The following is a 23,183-nucleotide window of genomic DNA, read 5'->3' as shown; positions in this document are numbered from 1 at the left end:
CGAGTTCTGATTATTCTCTTAGCCGCTCTGCTAACTGCGTGGATAATTGGGCTGTGCCCGCGGTTTGGAGAGTCAACTGCTGAATGGGAAATGCTATAAGTATAAAGCTACATGCTCTGAATTTGCAAGAAACGCACATATCTCCATCTTGGATCTGGCAAACTCCTTCCACCTAAGAAAAACTCTGCTGTAGGCTTCGGTGGTACCTGGTGCTCTCGACGCAGTGACCGTTGACTCTAGACACAAGACTTCTCAGTGACAGGTAACCCAACTCGCCAAGGCAATGCCACAGGACGTTATTGAACACATCTATAAAAAATAAAAACAAACCAAAAGGGGGAGGCAAACGAGGAACACGAACGAGGGCATTTAAGATCTGAATTGAGTCGAATCGATGAGAATACAACAGAGGAGTCACAGTCGCTAGGACTGTAAACAAGAAAGAGTTACGTCATCTCTGGTGTAGGCACTCTGAACAAGAAGGTAATGGTGAGTTAAAGTCTTCTCATATCATACACCTCGATACAATCCTGGTCGACCACGGCAAGAACAAGACATTCTCAGACACCAGTCGAATGTTCGCGACACCACCGGGGGTGTGCATTTTATCCAGTCCTACATCACAGTGTCTCTGTAAGAGAAAAACAACGAGATGATAAAATTATCAAACAAAACTCCTACCTCTGGAGATTCCAGATCAAATATACCCCACCATTCTGTGTGGATTCGGGAACCGGGAGCCCTCAACATAAGCAGAACAAACAGACTGAACATGTAACAACATAAGTGCTTTCATCAAAACAAACTAGAACGTGAAGTGCTTTCAATGAGGTTTCTGCAATGAAAATTTGAGATGAAATTGAAAATATTTTATTTTAGTTTAAAAGAACAAGACTTAATGGTTCATTCAAGTTTTCACAAAATTTTTCAATTTTCTGCAAATCCAAGTCACCTTTCTTCCTAGAAGAACTTTCATACATAGGTTAAAAGGGAAGGGGTCCCTCAGCTGGGTTTTATTACTAAAGAGAGTAAGTTACCAGAGAAACTGCGGTGCTGCGTCGGTGGATGAGTATAACAAGATAATTTGGATAATGATTCGATTGCGTTTGGCAAATTTTGTTTTGACGGCAACTTCTTTGTTCGAAATATGGACGCCAGTGTGGAGCTCCTTTGCCTCTTGTATTTTTATTTTAATTTAGCAGGGACTTTCTTCCGCTTTTGATTTTTTGATGGCCAAAGATTTTTCCATGAGCAAAGAGCTTCCCTGTGTGAATTTTGTCAAGTGCACGATGGAAACAAAATATGGAAATAACATGAAAAAATGAGCAGTTGCCGCGAAAATTCCTCAGGGGACTCGCTCAGGTCTAAGAGGACACCTTTCTGATTTATTAATTTTTATTTGAAAGTAGGTTTTTCTAAATAACTCGGGTACTTTTGAAGATTTCAGAAAATTTTGTATGGAGACCTCAGGAGAAATTTTTATATTCAGTTTAGTCAAATAAAAGAAAAATCGACTTTTTATGGCCTCTGAAGGTGGAAAGTAACCTTAATGCAAATTGGCCACCCAAGAGAGTTTGGCCCATAATTATAATGTTCAAAACGGGCGTCGATCAAGTCTGAAAGGCTCAGCGGTGCATCCCCTTAGGCAAGGTAAGGGGAGTACCTCACCGTCCCCTCCCCCCTCACTCACTCCCAATGCCTAGAGACTCGAAGAACTATGTTTTTAACTACAAAATCTTAATGGTTTTCCTAGAAGAGTTTGAACCAAAAAACAAAGCTGCGCTTTTCACTTATTATCAAAAGTTTTTAATCCCGTTTCTACAGTTGCTCAGTATATTCTCTACTGCTTTAACGTGAGAAATTGAAAAGTTCATGTAATAACTTGGTGTTCTACCCTAATAAAACTCAAAAGCTGAGAAGAAGTCGCCTGAGGCATGTTCTGTTTCAGTCCAGAAGTCTTTGCTATTTCTGAGTGTCCTTCCCATAAGGGTTTAACTCCTATGTCAAGAACACAATGAAAGGAAGTCGCCTGAGGCATGTTTGGTTACTCCAAAAGAAAAGTAACTTCGAGCTGTGTCTGGGTGTTCTTCCCTGAAGAATTTAACTCTTATTTTAAGAGCACGCTAAAAGAACTGAAGTAAAGTATAACTCAGCTGTGTCTGGGTGTTCTTCCTCCAAGAGCTCAACTCTTGTGTCAAGAGCACGCTAACCAGACTGAAGTGCTGAAAAAAAATTACCTAAGGCATGTTGTGTTACTCCGAGATTAACGTAGCTCTGAGCTGTGTCTGGGTGTTCTTCGCCGAAGAGTTTAACTCTTATGTCAAGAGCACGCTGCTTGGACTCAAGTGCTGACCATAAGTCACCTGAGGCATGTTGCGTTATTCCAAGAGAAAAGTAATACTCAGCTGTGTCTGGGTGTTCTTCCCCGTAGAGTTTAACTCTTATGTCAAGAGCACGCTGTTTGGACTCAAGTGCTGACAAAAAGTCGCCTAAAGCATGTTGCGTTACTCCGATAGAAAAGTAACACTCAGTCGTGTCTGGGTGTTCTTCCCCGAAGAGTTTAACTCTTATATCAAGAGCACGCTGAAAGGACTGAAGTCCTGCCAAGTAGTCGCCTGAGGCATGTTGGGTTACTCCGATAGAAAAGCAAGACTCGGCTGTGTCTGGGTGTTCTTCCCCGAAGAGTTTAACTCTTATGTCGAGAGCACGCTGATCGGACTGAAGTGTTGACGAGAAATTGCCTAAAGCATGTTGTGTTACTCCGAGACTAACGTAACTCTCGACTGTGTCTGGGTGTTCTTCGCCGAAGAGTTTAACTCTTATGTCAAGAGCACGCTGATCAGACTGAAGTGCTGACGAGAAATTGCCTAAAGCATGTTGTGTTACTCAGAGATTAACGTAACTCTGAGCAGTGTCTGGGTGTTCTTCCCCGTAGAGTTTAACTCTTATGTCAAGAGCACGCTGTTTGGACTCAAGTGCTGACGAGAAATTGCCCAAAGCATGTTTTGTTACTCCGAGATAAACGTAACTCTGAGCTGTGTCTGGGTGTTCTTCCCTGAACAGTCCTATTGCAACGTCAAGGGCACGTTGAAAGGACTGAATGACTCCAGGATAGTTTTGCATCTGATGAAGAGCATGGCCATGGTCCAAAGAGCTTCTTAATAATCCTTCTTGATGCAAATTGAAATCGAGATGTTGGTCGGGTTTAGCTTTATATTCTGGGATAACTTTTTCACTTTGGTTTAAGGTCATTTTATTATAACTGATCCAAGTGTCGCACAACTTTGATGCTTCCTCGGGATTATTCAATACATTTGAAAGTGTCATATTGACGTTGCACCGGAAGATCCATAAACCAATGGAATGTGGGAGGATCTGTTTATCTATTTCATTTGACATCCTTAGTACAGATTTGCTTATTGCTTGCTTTGTTTCATAATCAGAGGACATTTCCGTCGCTTTGCTAACAACGCATATCATTTCTAATCTAAGTGGTTGAGTGGTTGTAACATCTGCCTTTGGCATATCTCCCTCGATCATCCTCAATTCTTTGTTATTCACTAGAGGAATAACAAGGAGACTTGTGTCTCCTAATGCTCTGCATTCATGTAAGGCTGTGGTGTAAAGCTCCAATGAAGTTGTTTTCTTTTTCATAAAGAGAAAGTAAGTAACACGAATTTGCAATGCAGTTACTCTGAGAATTCGTTCTTCAGAGCTGTCACTCATCAAGCAAAGAGCTTTTTGTAGGCTCTGAATTCCGTCGTCTATTTTCCCTGAAGCCAGTTGACAGATGCCTTTATAACAAAGGAGTTTTCTTTTATCATCTATCGACAAAGAAAGGCCGTCAGCTTTAGAGAGCAGCGTCATCGATCTTCCATGTATCCCCCAGGTCACTTCGCCGAATGCCAAGGACAACAGTAACTGACTGTGGAACACGCTCTCTCCAAACGCCTGAGCTTTATTAGTTGCGTGATCATAAATTTTGTCGATAATTTTCCCCTCGCACCAGAAAAGGGAATCTAGAAAGATTTCCGCCTTTGTCAGGACACCAGATGAAACGTCACATGTCTTTGGATCGGAGCAGCTCTCCATAAGACTCTCAATAATATTCTGCTTCTCTTTATAGAAATCAATAAATGCTTGCATAGATTGTCCTGTCAAAAAACTGTTTATTCAGCTTTTCGAAAAGAGAGACGTAAAATGCAGACAAACGTGCTTTGGAGTTCAGCATGGTCTCTTTCATTTCATCTTGACCCCTTTACCTTGCAAACGACAGAACCAATTTATGCATCAAAAATGATTCAGGTTTGGGGCTTAATTCGAGGAAGGATTTTCTTTGAAGCCTATGCAAGATTCTCTTGGCCTCCAGAGTAGTTTTTACACCCATGACAGCTGCAGCAACCAAGTGGTTAAAATCTCCAGAAAGAACACTAAGTGATGCCAGCGCTTTTTTGTCTGATAAAGAGAGTCTCTGAAAAGAGGACTCAAATAGGAATTTTAATCGCAGATAGCTTGGATAATCTGGATTGTCCAACAGCTCGAAAAGGCTACTTTCTATTGATTCCTTGAAGGTATCTAAAAATTGACTCGGCTGAACATTATCTTCAGTAATGGAGGAACACAACAGTTTCATGGCCAGGGGTACGAACCCGCAAATTTTCGCAATTTTCGAGCGGTCAGACGCGGTCGCTTTAAGAAGTAATCCGCCGACTAAGTTTTGAGAGAAGGACTCGTGTAATGGCCCTATTCTTACTGCTTGATGGCCTTCAAAATGCACATTCATAAACTCAAGAGATTCCCTTGTGGTAAGAAGAAATGTTAAATTCTTGAATTGACTAAGAATGACTTCCAGAGGGTTTATGAAATCCTCCTTCACATTCAGTGCTCCACTTTCGAGTAATTCATCGGCATTGTCAAGAATCCTCAAAAATTCACCTGAAATGTCTCTTAGAAGAAGAAAAAGTTCTTCTTCTATGGACATCTGCTGAGGAATTTGATCTCTTGTGGAGTGTCTTCTAAAGAAGCTCAGAAGCTGCGTGGTCAGATCGGCCTTTGAAAGAAGCCCTCTCATGGAGAAGAAGTATACGAGAAGTCCACCAGTTTGAAGTCGATGTCCGACTTCAGTTGCCACAGAAGTCTTACCAAAACTAGGCGAGCCCCATACCGACACGATCCGGGAACGTTTGGAAGTTAAGTGACTGCTGATGTCTTCACATTCTTTCTGACGGCCAGTGAAGTGTGGAACCTTTGAAGGCAGATTTGATGGTGGAAGGAATGGCCTTGAATCTTAAAAGAAGCAAATTGATGCAATTATGAAAGAGCTCATGTCGGTAGTTTGGAGAGAAAAATAACGATGATAATAAATAGTACATTTTACTGTACCATTAAAAATGTGGAAATCATGTTTTAGGGACACACCTTTAATCATAAGCTTCTTGCTCTTTCCGTGAGGTTGTAATCTTAACAACATCCCACAAGAGTCACGATGCCGGTAAATATAGTGGCTGCGGCTTACTTCTTAAACAAATTGTTTTGAAATAAAAGATAACAGATTGTTTAAGGTGGTATTCTGATTATAGAATAAATTCATCTTAGGGAAGAAGACAGGATTTTCAAGACATGTACGAAGCACTTTTGCGAAAACTGGAAATTGCCCCGTTGAACTATTATTACTAGAGTAAAGAGCAGAAATGCTGCTATTTCTTTTCAGTTCCTCCCTGCCAAACTAATGGTTATAAGACTGCCATATTACATCTTAAATTGTTGTTAATCAAAAAATTCTGTAAAGCTTTTAATCAGTTTATACCTGTTTGGTCTTCATCCATGTTAAGTTTCAAATCATCTATTTCTCCCTTCAACAAAGCGAGGTCATCTACTTTTTCTTTTATTGCATTCCCCTGTGCTATTAATTTGTCGACACCTGATTTCACTTCTTCGAGACACTCGACACCTGATCTTAGTTCCTCGAGACACTCGATGTATGATCTGGTCTCCTGTCTAAGACTTTCTTCCAATTTGCGAACTTCTTTGGTGGGAAAGTCAGACTCTGTCAGTCCACCGATGGCATCAATGGGATCTGTTATGATTCCAAGAGCTTTGAATGCTTCTTTAGCAAGCTGCACGTATTGGTCAAAGGTTGGTTTATCAGTCTCTGACCTGTCTGCGTGACAAAGGGAGTTTCGTAAAAGTCGAAGCTGATCAATCGCGAGAGCGAAGGTTTCGGCTGTATTTCCACTTGGACTCACAACAGATGGATGGAACTTTCCGGGAGGTGCTTTATGGTGCCTTACGTATATTTCACCAAGTGTCTTGTAATGACCTTTGCTATCTGGCGTAGCGAAGGACCTTGCATAGATGGTGGCCTGGAACAGGGCGGTACAATCCCATTCTTCATAGGAAATGTGTGTAGGAACTTTGCTTTTTCCACCTTCTTCGGCGAGAAACAAATTTCTTACTACCGTGGAGTTATCCCACAGTTGATATCCGGGACGATGTCCAAATCTGTTGTCCCACATGGATTTGAACGTATGACGCAAAGCAATGGCGAACTCATTGAGTACAACTGTAATTCAGCTGCTTGTTTGTAAATGGCTGTAGAGCCATAATCGGCGTTAGCTCTGGAGATCCTCGACCAAAATCCTGAGAAAGATTCAATTTGTTCAAGCATAGATACATATTAAGTAAGATTAAACAGCGATTGATATATGTGAGAGGAAAAGGTAAAAAGTTCTTTGGTCATGTTATTCTCGTTTTAATAAATACTTAATCGCACATGCACACTGGCTCTATCAATTGCGCATAACGGCATAATTACGGAAAGTGGCTACACAGCTAAATTGACTTGAGAAAAGGTGGAAACTCATCTTTACTTTAATTAGAATAAAGATGTACGCTTTGAACCTGCTTTCTGTTTGGATGCCAATTCCCAGCACTTTGTAATTAAAACTAACAGATTTCTCCCTCGAGGTTCGACCAAAACAATTGTATCTTATTAAAATGCGGAAACCGAGAAATCGAAGATTGTGACGCTATAGGATGAATGTGCATCTTAGAAATTAAAGTCCTTCAAAAAATTCACTTCAATAAGCTTGGTTTGGCGTCAAAACCTAGTTTTTCTCAAACCTCAACTCCACTTTATTGATACAAACTTTTCTTTGCCAGCAAACAGTTTGAAATAATTTCGCGTTTGATATCATAATATCACGCTATTTTGATTTACATGTGTATGAAATTTCAAAACTCTTTCAAGTTTTCAAACTATTAACTTCCAACAAGATATCCTTAATGAATGGGATTACGAACTTGCATGGCATGAACAACAAGCGCGAAGAAACAAATTATTGCGCAATTGATGATAACAGGAAATTGAAGGATACAAAAGATTGCGTTTAGTTTCTGCTAAAAGCGGTTCAAAACGTTCGTTAATAAACATTTGGCTGTTCCTTACGAGAAAATACGCATTCATTTGTTTGAAAAGGCGAACAATTGCGTGAAGTTACATTCCTAAGCGACAAAAAGCGATCATCTGCGCGTAAATCAGATTCTCCATACTGTGCTTTACCGTGACTTCTGGCCGTCCAAACGTTGTAACCGGATTCGTCGACAAACACACAGTGGCGATAATGAACACCTTAAGGTATAGTTGGAAAAAACTGTTACTTACCTACTTCGAAATTCAAGTTAGAGTGAAAAATATCATGATGGCAGACGCACAAACTGATTATCGGAATGATTATTGGATGAACTGCGAGAATGCAACTCGAAATTTATCCGGAGAGTGGTTGTGTTATGACTTGTTATTCATACCACACCGAAATTTTAAACTGACCCTTATGCTAAATGCCTAAGCAATGAAGAATTCATTGTTCTCGAGAAATATGGCAAATACGCCTTAGCAAGGGAAATTCTCCTTTTAATCTGGACAATACACTCAGCATTGCTCAATTTCCTTTTTGAAATGAACATGGCCACCCTGAACAATGCTCTTCAAAACAGGTGATAGAGCAGGAATGACTTCTTTTTCGTCCTTAGCGCTCACCCAACGCTTACTTCTGCTTGCTTGAAAGATGCAAAGCAAAAAAACAAAACAAAACGAAACAAAAAAAAAAAACAGAATGGACGACTCACAAACACGCCTGCTCTTCAAAATTCCCTTACTTAGTCTTAACAGAAATAACAACTACTTTCCTCAATCTTACCTCATTACGTGCTCGTTATTTCCGTCGCACGATTGGGTCGCTGACTCGGTTCGTTTTCTTAACCAAGATATTGCGTTTAATACTGTGGGTGATAGGCAGTCTCATGACATGTGCTTTAATGGTTTCCTCTCTCAGACTGTCGGCTTCTTTTATTTACGATAAACAAGCGTGAGTAATTTACTGTTCACTCAGCTGACAGAGGTACATTTTTGAAACGAGTAACATTGCAGACAAGATTTATTTCATCATATTTTCCGGTCGCAAATGAGAAACAATGCTTGAGTGTAGCGCTCATAACAAGACGTCTCTTGTTACGTCGGTTTACAACATGTTCCTGTGATTATTCACTTCCGCTGGAAGTCATACTTACGGACACGAATGTGCTATATATACTGTTCAATGTTAATTGTAATCATCCCTGAAGAAGTCTCAGGCAAAACGCGTCGGAAAAAATAAACAAAAAGTTACAACACCAAGTAGTCTTTCTTTGTGCTGCTCACTGGTCTCCGTTAAAAAAAAGATACAGAAAGTATAAATCTTGTATATTTTCGGAGCATGGAAGAAGAGTTTCGTTCACGAAACCAGATCAAGACCTCCCATAATACGTGACGACACTTTGCGCTTATGTCACGCTCACTCCAGAATCGATGGGCTTGAGGTCACAGTGATATACACCGGACAAAATCTTAAGTTTAATACTTTTCGGCTTGGACTAAAAAATATTTCTATAAGTAACAGACTTGATCATGGTCAAGAGGAAAAAATAATATATATAACTATTTTTTTACCTCTGTTTAGTATGGCATGCAATTTACTCGTGGCTCTGAATACAGATACGCGATCTGTCGCGTTTTGATAATTCAACCTTTCTAGGGAAAGTGTTTTATTTCTCGCTTCGTATTTCATAGTCTCTAAGTGGTGGCTTGTATCAAAATGGAACAAATACATTTTTTCTGCTCGGTAGCGGTTGAACAGCGAGGGCGAAGTTGTTACTTTCAGTTCTCAGCATGACCCTTTTCATAGCCTGCAGTGTATGTTTCTTATTAGTGGGAGCTAACGTTATAAGCTCGCGGTCGTTTATCCGACCGGCCATGTTTGATTTGGAGTTAGAGTAAACAGTGGGGGTAGGGGGCGGGGGCGGGGGCGGGGGCGGGGGCGGGGGTAGGGGGCGGGGGCGGGGCGGGGGCGGGGGCGGGGGCGGGGGCGGGGGCGGGGGCGGGGGCGGGGACGGGGGTAGGGGGCGGGGGTAGGGGGCGGGGGCGGGGGCGGGGACGGGGGTAGGGGGCGGGGGCGGGGGCGGGGGCAGGGCGAGAATCTTAACTCCTCCACCTCCACCCTTCTTCTTCTTATTTTTGACCGTCGACCGCCCCCATAGTAGAAATTTCTCTCTCTCCCCAAGCCTTCAGCTACCATTAAAATCAAAGATGGCGGCCATAATTTTCGTTCAGAAAATACTTAGCACTCGCTCGCCAAAATTAAGCCTGTTTTTCAGGCTACCCTTTTCACTGCCTTACAGACGTGTGGTGTATCACATCACGTAGCCTGGATCGGAACGTTTTCAAAATGGCCGTCGATTAAGTGTCAAAAAAATTGTAGAAAATTTGGCTTTGAATAATATGTCGTTTATTAGCTCATTTTGGTTTCTCTAACCTAAAAGGAATTTATAGGTACGTACGATTTAGCGTTCAAAACGTGTCTCCATGAAGCGCGCGGCCAAAAACGATTATGTTTTCCCTGTAACGTAGAAAAATGTGAAGGCACGTCGGCAGCTATGCTGGAGAAAGGAAAAATCTGGAAAGAAGGACGGCCGTAATGCGTGGCGGAGCACCAAATGGTAGCTACAAGAATAATACATATATATCAGGTGTTTTTAAACACTAATTTCCAAATGATGTAGGTATATGGCCAAAATGGACGTGTCTCGATCGTTGACATCGAGGAGATTTTACTCTTCAATGTAGTTGGCCTTATGCTCCGTACCAGCCTCGAAGACGCCTGTTACGAACATATATAACTACTGAGTTACATCAGGGGAAGATAACCAAAGAATTCAGCTAAACAGGATGCTGAATAAGTAGCCTGTTATTACACCGTACACGATTGTTCAACATTCTTTTCGGCTGACATTTCGCAAGCGAAGAATAGTGAGCTCCTTATTTCACGCGCTTGAGATGTACTCATTCTCTCTGTCTTTCCACACGACTATATTTGCGCTTTTTTCTCTTATCGTATGAAAATCCTACCAATTGTAGTTTATGTCGTATTTTAACAACAGAAATGCATCATTTGTGATAAAGTTCAAGCCGTTTCCTGAGCTGACCGATATCCTGTGGCGTGAACCTGTGGCGGATACTGGCATAAACACAAGCTCGAAGGGTCCGTGTATTCTCCTAACTTAGGTTTCCGAAAATCCATCCCACGAGCCATCAATTCCCCCCTGCCCTCAAGAAACTAAAAGTAGCAACAGTAGCAATATCATTGTGATAAAAGCACTGCAATGAGATAATTAAAGAAACGCAAATATTATTGAATTAGATGCATGGTAGCGAATCCAAGTGTTGTGCGAAATGGGTCGCATGGCAATGCCGCACTTAAACTAAAGAACGTTTTTCTGTATTAAAATCCCTATTTGAGATTAACTTGAATCGGATGACTTTAAACTCACTCGTTTTTCGTTTGACCGGTTCGACGACGACGGCCTCTACCTTTACAATCTCTGAGGAAAGGAGCAGTTTACAGTGAAACAGTCCGATCACTTTTAGGCGAAAAATCATCGTGCCTCGTGCTGATTATTTCGTCAAAAGGTAGCTTTTGGTTTGCCAAGGAAATTACTCTACAGTAACGGAACTCTGGAGCATTAACCAAAGAAATAAGAAATAACATGTTATGTAAACAGAAACGAACACAGCTACCCATTATTACCATAGATTTCGTCGTAGAAAACAAAACACGAAGGCAATTAACTAATCATTCAGTAACGGGAGTACTTTGTTCTAATCTTGACCTGAACACCGCAGGCGAGAAACCGTCTTTGTCAGTCCTCGTCGAAATCTTCGTTTGCACGCAGTTGATGCAGCTTGTAGATAAAGAGTATTCTCACATCTTTCATGTCCTCAACCTAAGGTGCATTTTTTAAAAATTTTAAATGAGAAAAAGTTTTTACGGGTTGAGACAGGATCTGAGAGGTAGGGACTCATTAGTTTTTTCATATTCTAGAGTTAATGTAAAGTTGTCATTCTGACAACACTCACACGATAAATTCAATGTGAAAACGTTTATTCAGGATGAGCCAGTCAGTCTTCTAGTACTAAGGAAGAAAATCAGTGATTGTAATATTTTTCAGGGAGTCGGAATACCAAAATAACAACAAATACAGAAAAGAAAGTGGTCAAACATAAGACTGACCGACCTACAATGACTTAATTTTCCCGCAAAACGAATGGGTAATCCGAAACTTCCATGATGCCACGCGAACCTCTTCTACTAATTCGTTCCCATGTCACTTAAACGTCAAAAATGACATTTTTATCTCGAGTAAACTCAGATTAAGACTTGAAGTGTTTTTTAAAGAAGTTTCTGAAAGAAACATTGAGGTGAAGTTAAAAATCTTTTATTTTAGTTAAAGAAAAAAAACAAGACTAAATGGTTCCTTCAAGTTTTCCCAAAATCGTTTAATTTTCTGCAAATCCGAGTCACTTTTCTTCCCAGAGTGACTGGGGTTTACTCTTCTACACAGCTTAAAAGGGAAGGAGTCCTTCAACTGGGTTTTATCATTAAAGGGAGTGAGTTTCTAAAGAAACTGTGGTGCTGCGTCAGTGTGAGAGTATAGCAAGATAATTTGGTTTTATCAACTGAGTTGTTAAGGTTACTTCCCACCTTCGCGGGTGTCCTTTGGGAAAGAAAATCGTTGGAGTACTAGTTTCACTATAATCCTAGCAAACTCCTAGAAAAGAACTTTTGGCTGTGTCTGGGTGTTCTTCCTTGAAGAGTTTAACTCTTATGTCAAGAGCACGCTGTTTGGACTGAAGTGCTGACAAGAGATTTCCTAAAGCATGTTGTGTTACTCCGATAGAAAAGTAACTTTCGGCTGTGTCTGGGTGTTCTTCCTTGAAGAGTTTAACTCTTATATCAAGAGCACGCTGATGGGACTGAAGTGCTGACGAGAAATTTCCTAAAGCATGCTGCGTTACTCCGATAGAAAAGTAACTTTTGGCTGTGTCTCGGTGTTCTTCCCCGAAGAGTTCAACTCTTATGTAAAGAGCACGCTGCTCGGACTGAAGGTGCTGACGAGAAATTTCCTAAAGCGCGTTGTGTTACTCCGATAGAAAAGTAACTTTCGGCTGTGTCTGGGTGTTCTTCCCCGAAGAGTTTAACTCTTATGTCAAGAGCACGCTGTTTGGACTGAAGTGCTGACGAGAAATTTCCTAAAGCATGTTGTGTTACTCCGATAGAAAAGTAACTTTCGGCTGTGTCTGGGTGTTCTTCCCCGAAGAGTTTAACTCTTATGTCAAGAGCACGCTGTTTGGACTGAAGTGCTGACGAGAAATTTCCTAAAGCATGTTGTGTTACTCCGATAGAAAAGTAACTTTCGGCTGTGTCTGGGTGTTCTTCCCCGAAGAGTTTAACTCTTATGTCAAGAGCACGCTGATCGGACTGAAGTGCTGACGAGAAATTTCCTAAGGCATGTTGTGTTACTCCGATAGAAAAGTAACTTTCGGCTGTGTCTGGGTGTTCTTCCTTAGGGAGTTTAACTCTTATGTCAAGAGCACGCTGATGGGACTGAAGTGCTGACGAGAAATTTCCTAAACCATGTTGTGTTACTCCGAGATTAAAGTAACTTTTGGCTGTATCTCGGTGTTCTTCCCCGAAGAGTTTAACTCCTATGTCAAGAGCACGCTGATCGGACTGAAGTGCTGAGGAGAAATTTCCTAAAGCATGTTGTGTTACTCCGATAGAAAAGTAACTTTCGGCTGTATCTCGGTGTTCTTCCCCGAAGAGTTTAACTCTTATGTCAAGAGCACGCTGATAGGACTGAAGTGCTGACGAGAAATTTCCTAAAGCATGTTGTGTTACTCCGAGATTAAAGTAACTTTTGGCTGTATCTCGGTGTTCTTCCCCGAAGAGTTTAACTCTTATGTCAAGAGCACGCTGATAGGACTGAAGTGCTGACGAGAAATTTTCTAAAGCATGTTGTGTTACTCCGATAGAAAAGTAACTTTCGGCTGTGTCTCGGTGTTCTTCCCCGAAGAGTTTAACTCTTATGTCAAGAGCACGCTGATCGGACTGAAGTGCTGACGAGAAATTTCCTAAAGCATGTTGTGTTACTCCGATAGAAAAGTAACTTTCGGCTGTGTCTCGGTGTTCTTCCCTGAAGAGTTTAACTGTTATGTCAAGAGCACGCTGATAGGACTGAAGTGCTGACGAGAAATTTCCTAAAGCATGTTGTGTTACTCCGAGATTAAAGTAACTTTCGGCTGTGTCTGGGTGTTCTTCGCCGAAGAGTTTAACTCTTATGTGAAGACCACGCTGATGGGACTGAAGTGCTGACGAGAAATTGCCTAAAGCATGTTGTGTTACTCCGATAGAAAAGTAACTTTCGGCTGTGTCTCGGTGTTCTTCCCCGAAGAGTTTAACTCTTATGTCAAGAGCACGCTGATCGGACTGAAGTGCTGAGGAGAAATTTCCTAATGCATGTTGTGTTACTCCGATAGAAAAGTAACTTTTGGCTGTGTCTCGGTGTTCTTCCCCGAAGAGTCTAACTGTTATGTCAAGAGCACGCTGATAGGACTGAAGTGCTGACGAGAGATTTCCTAAAGCATGTTGTGTTACTCCGATAGAAAAGTAACTTTTGGCTGTGTCTGGGTGTTCTTCCTGGAAGAGTTTAACTCCTATGTGAAGAGCACGCTGATGGGACTGAAGTGCTGACGAGAAATTTCCTAAAGCATGTTGTGTTACTCCGATAGAAAAGTAACTGTCGGCTGTGTCTCGGTGTTCTTCCCCGAAGAGTTTAACTCTTATGTCAAGAGCACGCTGATAGGACTGAAGTGCTGACGAGAAATTTCCTAAAGCATGTTGTGTTACTCCGAGATTAAAGTAACTTTTGGCTGTATCTCGGTGTTCTTCCCCGAAGAGTTTAACTCTTATGTCAAGAGCACGCTGATGGGACTGAAGTGCTGACGAGAAATTTCCTAAAGCATGTTGTGTTACTCCGATAGAAAAGTAACTTTCGGCTGTGTCTCGGTGTTCTTCCCCGAAGAGTTTAACTCTTATGTCAAGAGCACGCTGATAGGACTGAAGTGCTGACGAGAAATTTCCTAAAGCATGTTGTGTTACTCCGATAGAAAAGTAACTTTCGGCTGTGTCTCGGTGTTCTTCCCCGAAGAGTTTAACTCTTATGTCATGAGTACGCTGATAGGACTGAAGTGCTGACGAGAAATTTCCTAAAGCATGTTGTGTTACTCCGAGATTAAAGTAACTTTCGGCTGTGTCTGGGTGTTCTTCGCCGAAGAGTTTAACTCTTATGTCAAGACCACGCTGTTTGGACTGAAGTGCTGCCGAGAAATTTCCTAAAGCATGTTGTGTTACTCCGATAGAAAAGTAACTTTCGGCTGTGTCTCGGTATTCTTCCCCGAAGAGTTTAACTCTTATGTCAAGAGCACGCTGATCGGACTGAAGTGCTGACGAGAAATTTTCTAAAGCATGTTGTGTTACTCCGATAGAAAAGTAACTTTCGGCTGTGTGTCGGTGTTCTTCCCCGAAGAGTTTAACTCTTATGTCAAGAGTACGCTGATCGGACTGAAGTGCTGACGAGAAATTTCCTAAAGCATGTTGTGTTTCTCCGAGATTAAAGTAACTTTTGGCTGTGTCTCGGTGTTCTTCCCCGAAGAGTTTAACTCTTATGTCAAGAGCACGCTGATGGGACTGAAGTGCTGACGAGAAATTGCCTAAAGCATGTTGTGTTACTCCGATAGAAAAGTAACTTTCGGCTGTGTCTGGGTGTTCTTCCTTGAAGAGTCCTCTTGCGATGTTTAGGGCATATTCAAAGGACTGAATGGCTCTAGGATAGTTTTGCACCTGAAGAAGAGTGTGGCCTTGGTCCATATAGCTTTTATATAATTCTTCTTGGTGCAAATTTAAATTAAGATTTTTGTTGGGTCTAACTTTATCTCCTGCGTTAACTTTTCCACTTTGTTTTAAGGTCTTTTTATGATAACTGATCCGTGTGTCGCACAACTTTGATGCCTCCTCGGGATTATTCAGTACATCTTTAAGTGTCAAATTGATGTTGCGCTGGAAGGTCCATGAACCAATGGAATGTGGGAGGATCTGTGTTTTTGTTTGATTTGATATCCTTAGCACAGATTTGCTTATTGCTTGCTTTGTTTCGTAATCAGAGAACATTTCTGTTGCTTTGCTAACAACGCAAATAGTTTCTAATCTAAGTGGTTGAGTGGTTATAACATCTGGTTCCGGCATATCTGCTTCGATCATTGTCAAATCTTTGTTATTCACCGGAGGAATAACAAGAAGGCCTGTGTCTCCGAATGCTCTACATTCATGTAAAGCTTTGGTATAAAACTCTAGTGAAGTTGCTTTCTTTTTATTGAAAAGAAAGTAAGTAACAAGAATTTGCAGTGCAGTTATGCTGAGAATTCGCTGTTCCGGGCTGTCACTCATCAAGCAAAGAGCTTCTTGCAAGTTCTGAGCTCCGTCGTCTATTTTGCCTGAAACCAGTTGATAGATGCCTTTATAAGACAGGATTTTTCTTTTATCATCTACCGACAACGAAAGGCCTTCGGCTTCAGAGAGCATCGTCATCGATCTCCCACCTATCCCCCAAGTCAGTTCGGTAAATGCCAAGGACACCAGTAACTGACTGTAGAATACGCTTTTTCCAAACGCCTGAGCTTCTTTAGTTGCGTGATCGTAAATTTTGTCGATAATTTTCCCTTCGCACCAGAAAAGGGAATCTAGAAAGATTTCTGCTTTTGTCAGGACACCAAATGCAACGTCACATGTCTTAGGATCGGAGCAGCTCTCCATAAGACTCTCAATAATATTCTGCTTCTCTTCATAGAAGTCAATAAATGCTTGCATGGATTGTCCTGTCAAAAACTGTTGATTTAGCTGCTCGAAAAGAGAGACGTAAAATGCAGACAAACGTGCTTTGGAGTTCAGCATGGCCTCTTTCATTTCATCTTGACCTCTTTCCCTTACAAACGACAGAATCAACTTATGCATCGAAAATGACTCAGGTTTGAAGCTATAGTCGAGGAAGGATTTCTTCCGAAGCCTATGCAAGACTTTCTTGGCCTCCAGAGTTGTTTTTACACCCATGACAGCTGCAGCAACTGAGTGGTTAAAATCTCCAGAAAGAACACTAAGTGATACCAGGGCTTTTTTGTCTGATAGAGAGAGTCTCTGAAAAGAGGATTCAAATAGGAACTTCAATCGCAGATTGCTTGGATAATCTGAATCGTCCAAGAGCTCCAAAAGGTTATCTTCTATAGATTCCTTGAAGCTAACTAAAAATTGAGTCGGCTGAGCATTATCTTCAGCAATAGAGGAACAGAACAGTTTCATGGCCAAAGGTACGAACCCGCAGAGTTTTGCAATATTCGAGCAGTCAGACGCGGTCGCTTTTGGGAGTAATCCGCCGACTAAGGTTTGAGAGAAGGACTCGTGTAATGGCCTTATTCTTACTGCTTGATGGCCTTCAAAATGCACATTCATAAACTCAAGAGATTCCCTTGTGGTAAGAAGAAATGTTAAATTCTTGAATTGACTAAGAATGACTTCCAGAAGGTTAATGAACTCGTCCTTCACATTGGGTGCTCCACTTTCGAGCAAGTCATCGGCATTGTCAAGAATTATCACAAATTCACCTGAAATGTTGCTTAGAAAGAGGGAAAGTTCGTCTACAAGGGACATCCGCTGAGGCATTTGATCTTTTGTGGAGTGTCTTTTAAAGAAGCTCAGAAGCTGCATAGTCAGACCGGCTTTTGAAAGAAGTCGTCGCATAGAGAAGAAGTATACGGGAAGTCCACCAGTTTGGAGTTGATGTCCGACTTCAGTTGCCACAGAAGTCTTACCAAAACCAGGCGAGCCCCATATCGATACGATTCGGGTACTTTTGGAAGTTAAGTGACGCCTGATGTCTTCACATTCTCTCTGACGGCCAGTGAAGTGTGGAACCCTTGAAGGAAGATTTGATGGTGGAAGGAATGGCTTTGAATCTTAAAAGGAAAAAATTGATGCAATCATGAGAGAGCTAATGTCGGTAGTTTGAGGAGCAAAGAAAAAATAATGATCATTAAAAAAAGGTACATTTTACTGTAACACTAAAAATCTTGAAAATCAAGTTTTATGGATACAGCGTCAATTATGAGCTTGCTGCTTTTTCCGTGAAGTTATAATTTTAACAACATCCTACAAGAGTCACAATGCCGGTAAATAAAGTGGGTGCAGTTTATTTCTTGCACAAATTGTTTTGAAATAAAAGAAAAAAAGATTGTTCAAGGTGCTACTCTGATCATAGAAGAAATTCATCCTAGGGAAGAAGAAAGGATTTTTGAGACATGTACAAAGCATTTTTGCAAAAACTGGAAGTTACTCCGTTGAGCTATTGCTACCTTTGAAGTACAGAGTAAAACACTGCTGTCCCTTTTGTTTTTCCTTGCCAAGGCAGTGCTTACAAGACTGTGCCACAATGCAGTTTTTTATCAGTTTATACCTGTTTTATTTTGATCCTTCTTCATTTTCAAAGCGAGGTTATCTACTTTTTCCTATATAGCATTCCCCTGTGCTACTAATTTTTCGACACCTGATGTTACTTCCTCGAGACACTCGATATATGATCTGATCTCCTGTCTAAGACGTTCCTCCAATCTGCGAACTTGTTTAGTGGGAAAGTCAGACTCTGTCAATCCACCGATGACATCAGTGGGATCTGTTATGATACCGAGAGATTTGAACGCTTCTTTAGCGAGCTGCACGTATTGGTCAAAGGTTGGTTTATCAATCTCTGACCTGTCTGAGTGACAAAGCGAGTTTCGTAAACGTCGAAGCTGATCAATCGCGAGAGCGAAGGTTTCGGCTTTATTTCCACATGGACTCACAACAGATGGATGGAACATTTTTGCCCCGTTCAACTATTGCTAGCAAAATACAGATTAAAAACGCTGCTGTCTCTTTTGTTCCTCCCTGCCAAAGGAAAACTTATAGGAATCTGCCACAATGCATCTTACTGTTAAGTTACTTAAGTTACTGATTGAAACCAGTTTATACCTGTTTGAGTTTGATCCATCTTAAGTTTCAAATCATCTATTTTTCCCTCCAACACAGCAATAGCATTCCCTTGTGCTACTAATTTGTCGACACCTGACTGCACCTCTTCGAGACACTCGATATATGATCTGGTCTCCTGTCTGAAACTTTCTTCCAATTTGCGAACTTCTTTGGTGGGAAAGTCAGACTCTGTCAATCCACCGATGGCATCAATGGGATCTGTCATGATACCAAGAGCTTTGAATGCTTCTTTAGCGAGCTGCACGTATTGGTCAAAGGTTGGTTTATCAATCTCTGACTTGTCTGAGTGACAAAGCGAGTTTCGTAAAAGTCGAAGCTGATCAATCGCGAGAGCGAAGGTTTCGGCTGTATTTCCACTTGGACTCGCAACAGATGGATGGAACTTTCCACGAGGCACTTTGTGGTGCTTTATGTACAGTTCACCAAGTGTCTTGTAATGACCTTTGCTATCTGGCATAGCGAAGGACCTTGCATAGATGGTGGCCTGGAACAGAGCGGTACAATCCCATTCTTCATAGGAGATGTGTGTGGGAACTTTGGTTTTTCCACCTTCTTCAGCGAGAAACAAATTTCTTACTGCCGTGGAGTTATCCCACAGTTGATACCCTGAACGATGTCTATATCTGTTGTCCCACATGGATTTGAACGTCTGACGCAAAGCAGTGGCGAACTCATTAAGTACAACTGAGGAAAATTTGAAGTAATTCAGCTGCTCGTTTGTAAAAGGCTGTAGAGCCATACTCGGCGTGAGTTCTGGAGATAGCTATCTTCGACCAAAATCCTGAAAGAGATTCAATTCGTTCAAGCATACAGACGTCTTAGGTGAGATGCATGACGGCATGGATACGAAAAGTGGCTACACAGCTAAATTAACTCGAAACAAATTGAAAACTCATCTCTACTTTATTTTAGAATATAAATGTACACTTAGAATCTACTTTCTGTTTGGATGCCAAGTGCCAACACTTTGTACTTAACGCTAAATATTCCCCTCTCGAGGTTCAAATGTTGTATCTCAATAAAATGCGGAAACCGAGAAATTGAAGACTGTAACGTCACAAAATGAATGTGCATCTTAGAACTTAGAGTCTTTCACTTCGATAAGCTCGGTATAGCGTCAAAACCTAGTTTTTTTTTCAGACCTCAAATCCACTTCCTTGACACAAACTTTCCTTTGTCAACAAACAGTTTGGATTAATTTCATGCCTAATATGGTACTTTCACGGTATTTTGATTTACATGTTTATGAAATTTCAAAACTCTTTCAACTACAACTCGAAATTTACCCGGAGAGTGGTTGTGTTATGATTTGTAATTCATACCTCCCGCAAATTTCAAACCCTCAATATGCTAAATGCAAATGCAATGAAGAATTCATTGTTCTCGAGAAATGTGGCGCGATGTTTACAGGTCGAACACACTTCAGCAAGCGAAATTCCCCTTTTAATGTGGACGATACACTCGGTATTCCTCAATTTTGGTCTTTAAATAAACATGGTCACCCTGAAAATGCTTTTCAAAACACGCAATAGAGCAAGAACGACTTCTTTTTCGTCCATAGCGCTTACCTAACACTTACTTCTGCTTGTTTGAAAGATGCAAAAAAAACAACAAAGACCTACTAGACAACTCACAAACACGCCTGCTCTTAAAAATTCCCTGATTTAGTCGACAGAAATAACAATTACTTTCCTTAATCTTACTTAATCTAGGGCAGACAATTAAAAGCCTGGTTTAAAGATAATATGAAAAGGTATGTAGCCATCTGTGACTGATAGCATTCTGGATTAGTTATTATTCGTTAAGATGAGAAGTGATCTGGTAACTAAAAATAACTGTGTGTAAATGATAGGTACCATGAAACTGAACCCCACTCTTGATCCTCTTTAATACAAGCAATTATTATTCTTCACGCTCCAATTTTTTTTTGGGTGCTTGGGAGTCACATATTTTGCGTCTGTACCACATTAGTAATATAGTCTAGACATCTGATTACCTCAACTCCCCATAACCACTGCTGTGTAGCCAAGTCTCTCCACGCCTCGCGCGTTTCTGGTTGGACCACGTTCGGCTCGTGCTCGCTACAAAAACACACAGATATTTTAGTTAAAACTGACGAGGTCATAAGGTTTGGATTTCTTTCTTCTAGTTTTTTAAGTTACCAGATCACTTCTCATTTTAAATAATAATAATTGCTTGCGCTAAAGTGGATCAGGAGTGGGGCACAGTTTCATGATGCCTATCACAAGACCAAAATCAATCTCATTAACTTAAGTGCAACTCTCAACATGCACAACTATCTGTTTAAGAACATTTTCAAAGTCTTCTACTTCTACTACTTCTTTCTTTCCTCTTTACATCAGTGGATCTAGGAGTAATAATAAGGCCTGGTACATAAAGATTGCTGTCTGTGTAAATATTTCACCTTAGCAGTGCAGCTTAGACTTTAAGAATTTTTTTATTCTAAACTTTAACCAAATGCATAATATGACTGATGACTTCTCAGCAAAATGTCTTATCTTGTTGTAAAGACATAGGGTAAAATATGAAAAACCAATTAAACCAGTAGTGTTTACTATTACAACCACCTCCCACCCCTCCCTGCGTAGAAATAGTCCGTCTCTCGCCCCTCCCTGGGAAATAACACTCTGTGTCCCTCCCCCTTCCCTCAGCACTGATAGACTTCATCCCACCCCTCCCTCAGTACTAATGGTGTGCTCCCCTCTTTAAAATGGTCCAAAAAATGGTCCAAAAAATAGTCCAAAAAATAGTCCAAAAAATAGTCCAGTCCAAATTTTACCCTATGTCTGTTGTAAATGTACTCTGAATGAGCACTGTCAAATAATGGGATATCTTATATGATCAATTTGACTTTTATATGGTCTTTTAGTCTTATTAACTGAGTTGATAACGTAAATTGGCCACCATCAATAGTTTCAAAGCTGACGCTTCGAGCGTTAGCCCTTCGTCAGAGCGACTGGAGAAATTGTGGGTTGTGTGTGTGTTTGCCGTATTTACTCGATTTAAACGCCGCTCTCGAGAGTTCATGGTTCTCGAAAAATGTGGCGTGATGTTTACAAGTCGAACACGCCTTAGCAAGGGAAATTTCCCTTTTAATCTGGGCAATACACTCAGCATTGTTCAATTTCCGTTTTGCAATAAACATGGCCACTCTGAATGATGCTTTTCACGCGATAGAGCAGAAACGACTTCTTTTTTTTAGTCCATAGCGCTCACCTAACGCTTACTTGTGCTTGCTTAAAAGATGCACACACAAAGAAAAGAGACCAGACGACTCAAAAAACACGCATGCGTGCTCTACAAAATTCCCAGACTTAATCCTGACAAAAATAACAATTACTTTCCTTAATCTTACATCAGATCTAGAGAAGACAATTGAAAGCTTGGTTTAAATATAATCTGGAAAGGCCGGTCTGTGGCCATCTGTGACTGATAGAAACTCTGGATTGGTTATTATTCTTAAGATGAGAAATGATATGGTAACTAAATATAACTGTGTGTAAATGATAGGCATCCTGAAACTGTACCCCACTCTTGATCTTCTTTAAACGGTAACTGACGACGAAAAGTAACTTTTCGGAATACTGTCTAAAGGCCTCAGTTAACATATTGAAATAGACACAGGGTACTTCAAATGCCTCTTCGTGCCTTTTTTCGCTCAGAAAACTGTCTTTAATGCGGCTTCATAAGTCATCCGCCACACACGCTTCGAATTTGAATTGGACCTGATAGGTCACACTTGTGATATATTTTCTCATAATGAACAACAAAAGGTGTAGTTGATAAAAACTGTTCTTTGCCTACCTTGAAATTCAAGTTAGAGCGAGAAACATCATGATGGCAGATGCATAAACTGATTATCGTAATGATTATTGGACGAACTGCAAGACTGCAACTCGAAATTTATCCTGAGACTGGTTGAGGCGTTATGAGTTGTTATTCTTACTACAAGGAAATTTTAAATTCTAACATGCTAAACGCCTATGCAGTAAAGAGTTCATTGTTCTCGAGAAATGTGGCGTGATGTTTTATAGGTCAAACACAAATTATCAAGAAAAATTTCCTTTTTAATCTGGACAACACACTCAGCATGGCCACCCTGAACTGAATGCTCTTCAAAATTCCCTGACTTAGTCTTGACAGAAATAACAATTATAATCTTCATTCTTACATCTAGAACAGGTGTACTTTTTGAGCGATCTAAATTAAGTCAACTTGAAACAGTAAAACCTGATCTCTACTTTACCGGCATTAGAATAAAGATGTACGCTTTGAATCTATTTTCTGTTTGGATGCTAAGTTCCACCACTTGTAATAAAAATTTAAATATTTCCCTTTCGAGGTTCAAATGTTGTAACTCATGATCATCAAAATGCTGAAACCGAGAAATCAAAGACTGTGACGTATTTTAGAACTTAAAGTCCTTCAAATAATTCACACCAATAAGCTTGGTAAAGCGTCAAATCTAGTTTTTTTTCAAATCCCAACTCCACTTTATTGATACAGAGTTTTCTCTCCCAGCAAACAGCTTGAATTAGTTTCACCTCTGATATGATAATTTCATGGTATTTTGATTTTCATGTTTATGAAATATCAAAACTCTTTCAACTTGCCATAGACATAATAATTTCAGTTGTATCTTCCTACAAGATATCA

At 40.7% G+C, this 23,183-nt stretch overlaps 1 protein-coding gene and 1 pseudogene across 2 annotated transcripts in view; both read right to left on the bottom strand.

The window, feature by feature from the left end:
• LOC149037989 (uncharacterized) overlaps positions 1 to 23,183 on the bottom strand; it is a 63,581-nt pseudogene that overhangs the window by 19,940 nt on the left and 20,458 nt on the right. The window lies entirely within an intron of this gene.
• On the bottom strand, positions 1,884 to 19,251 carry LOC149037991 (uncharacterized). Its single transcript, XM_089186424.1, is given in 8 exon segments — positions 1,884 to 2,124; positions 2,126 to 4,165; positions 4,263 to 5,286; positions 5,807 to 6,501; positions 7,500 to 7,630; positions 12,140 to 12,478; positions 12,480 to 17,434; positions 18,486 to 19,251. Coding segments are annotated over 8 exon segments (10,065 nt in total). The 5' UTR covers positions 19,246 to 19,251; the 3' UTR covers positions 1,884 to 2,003.

Source organism: Pocillopora damicornis, chromosome 11 (assembly GCF_964200805.1).
Source record: "Pocillopora damicornis chromosome 11, jaPocDami1.2, whole genome shotgun sequence".
NCBI classification, from domain to species: Eukaryota; Metazoa; Cnidaria; class Anthozoa; order Scleractinia; family Pocilloporidae; genus Pocillopora; species Pocillopora damicornis.
Note: the sequence above shows the minus strand (reverse complement) of the source record. Positions and strands in the feature narration are given on the sequence as shown.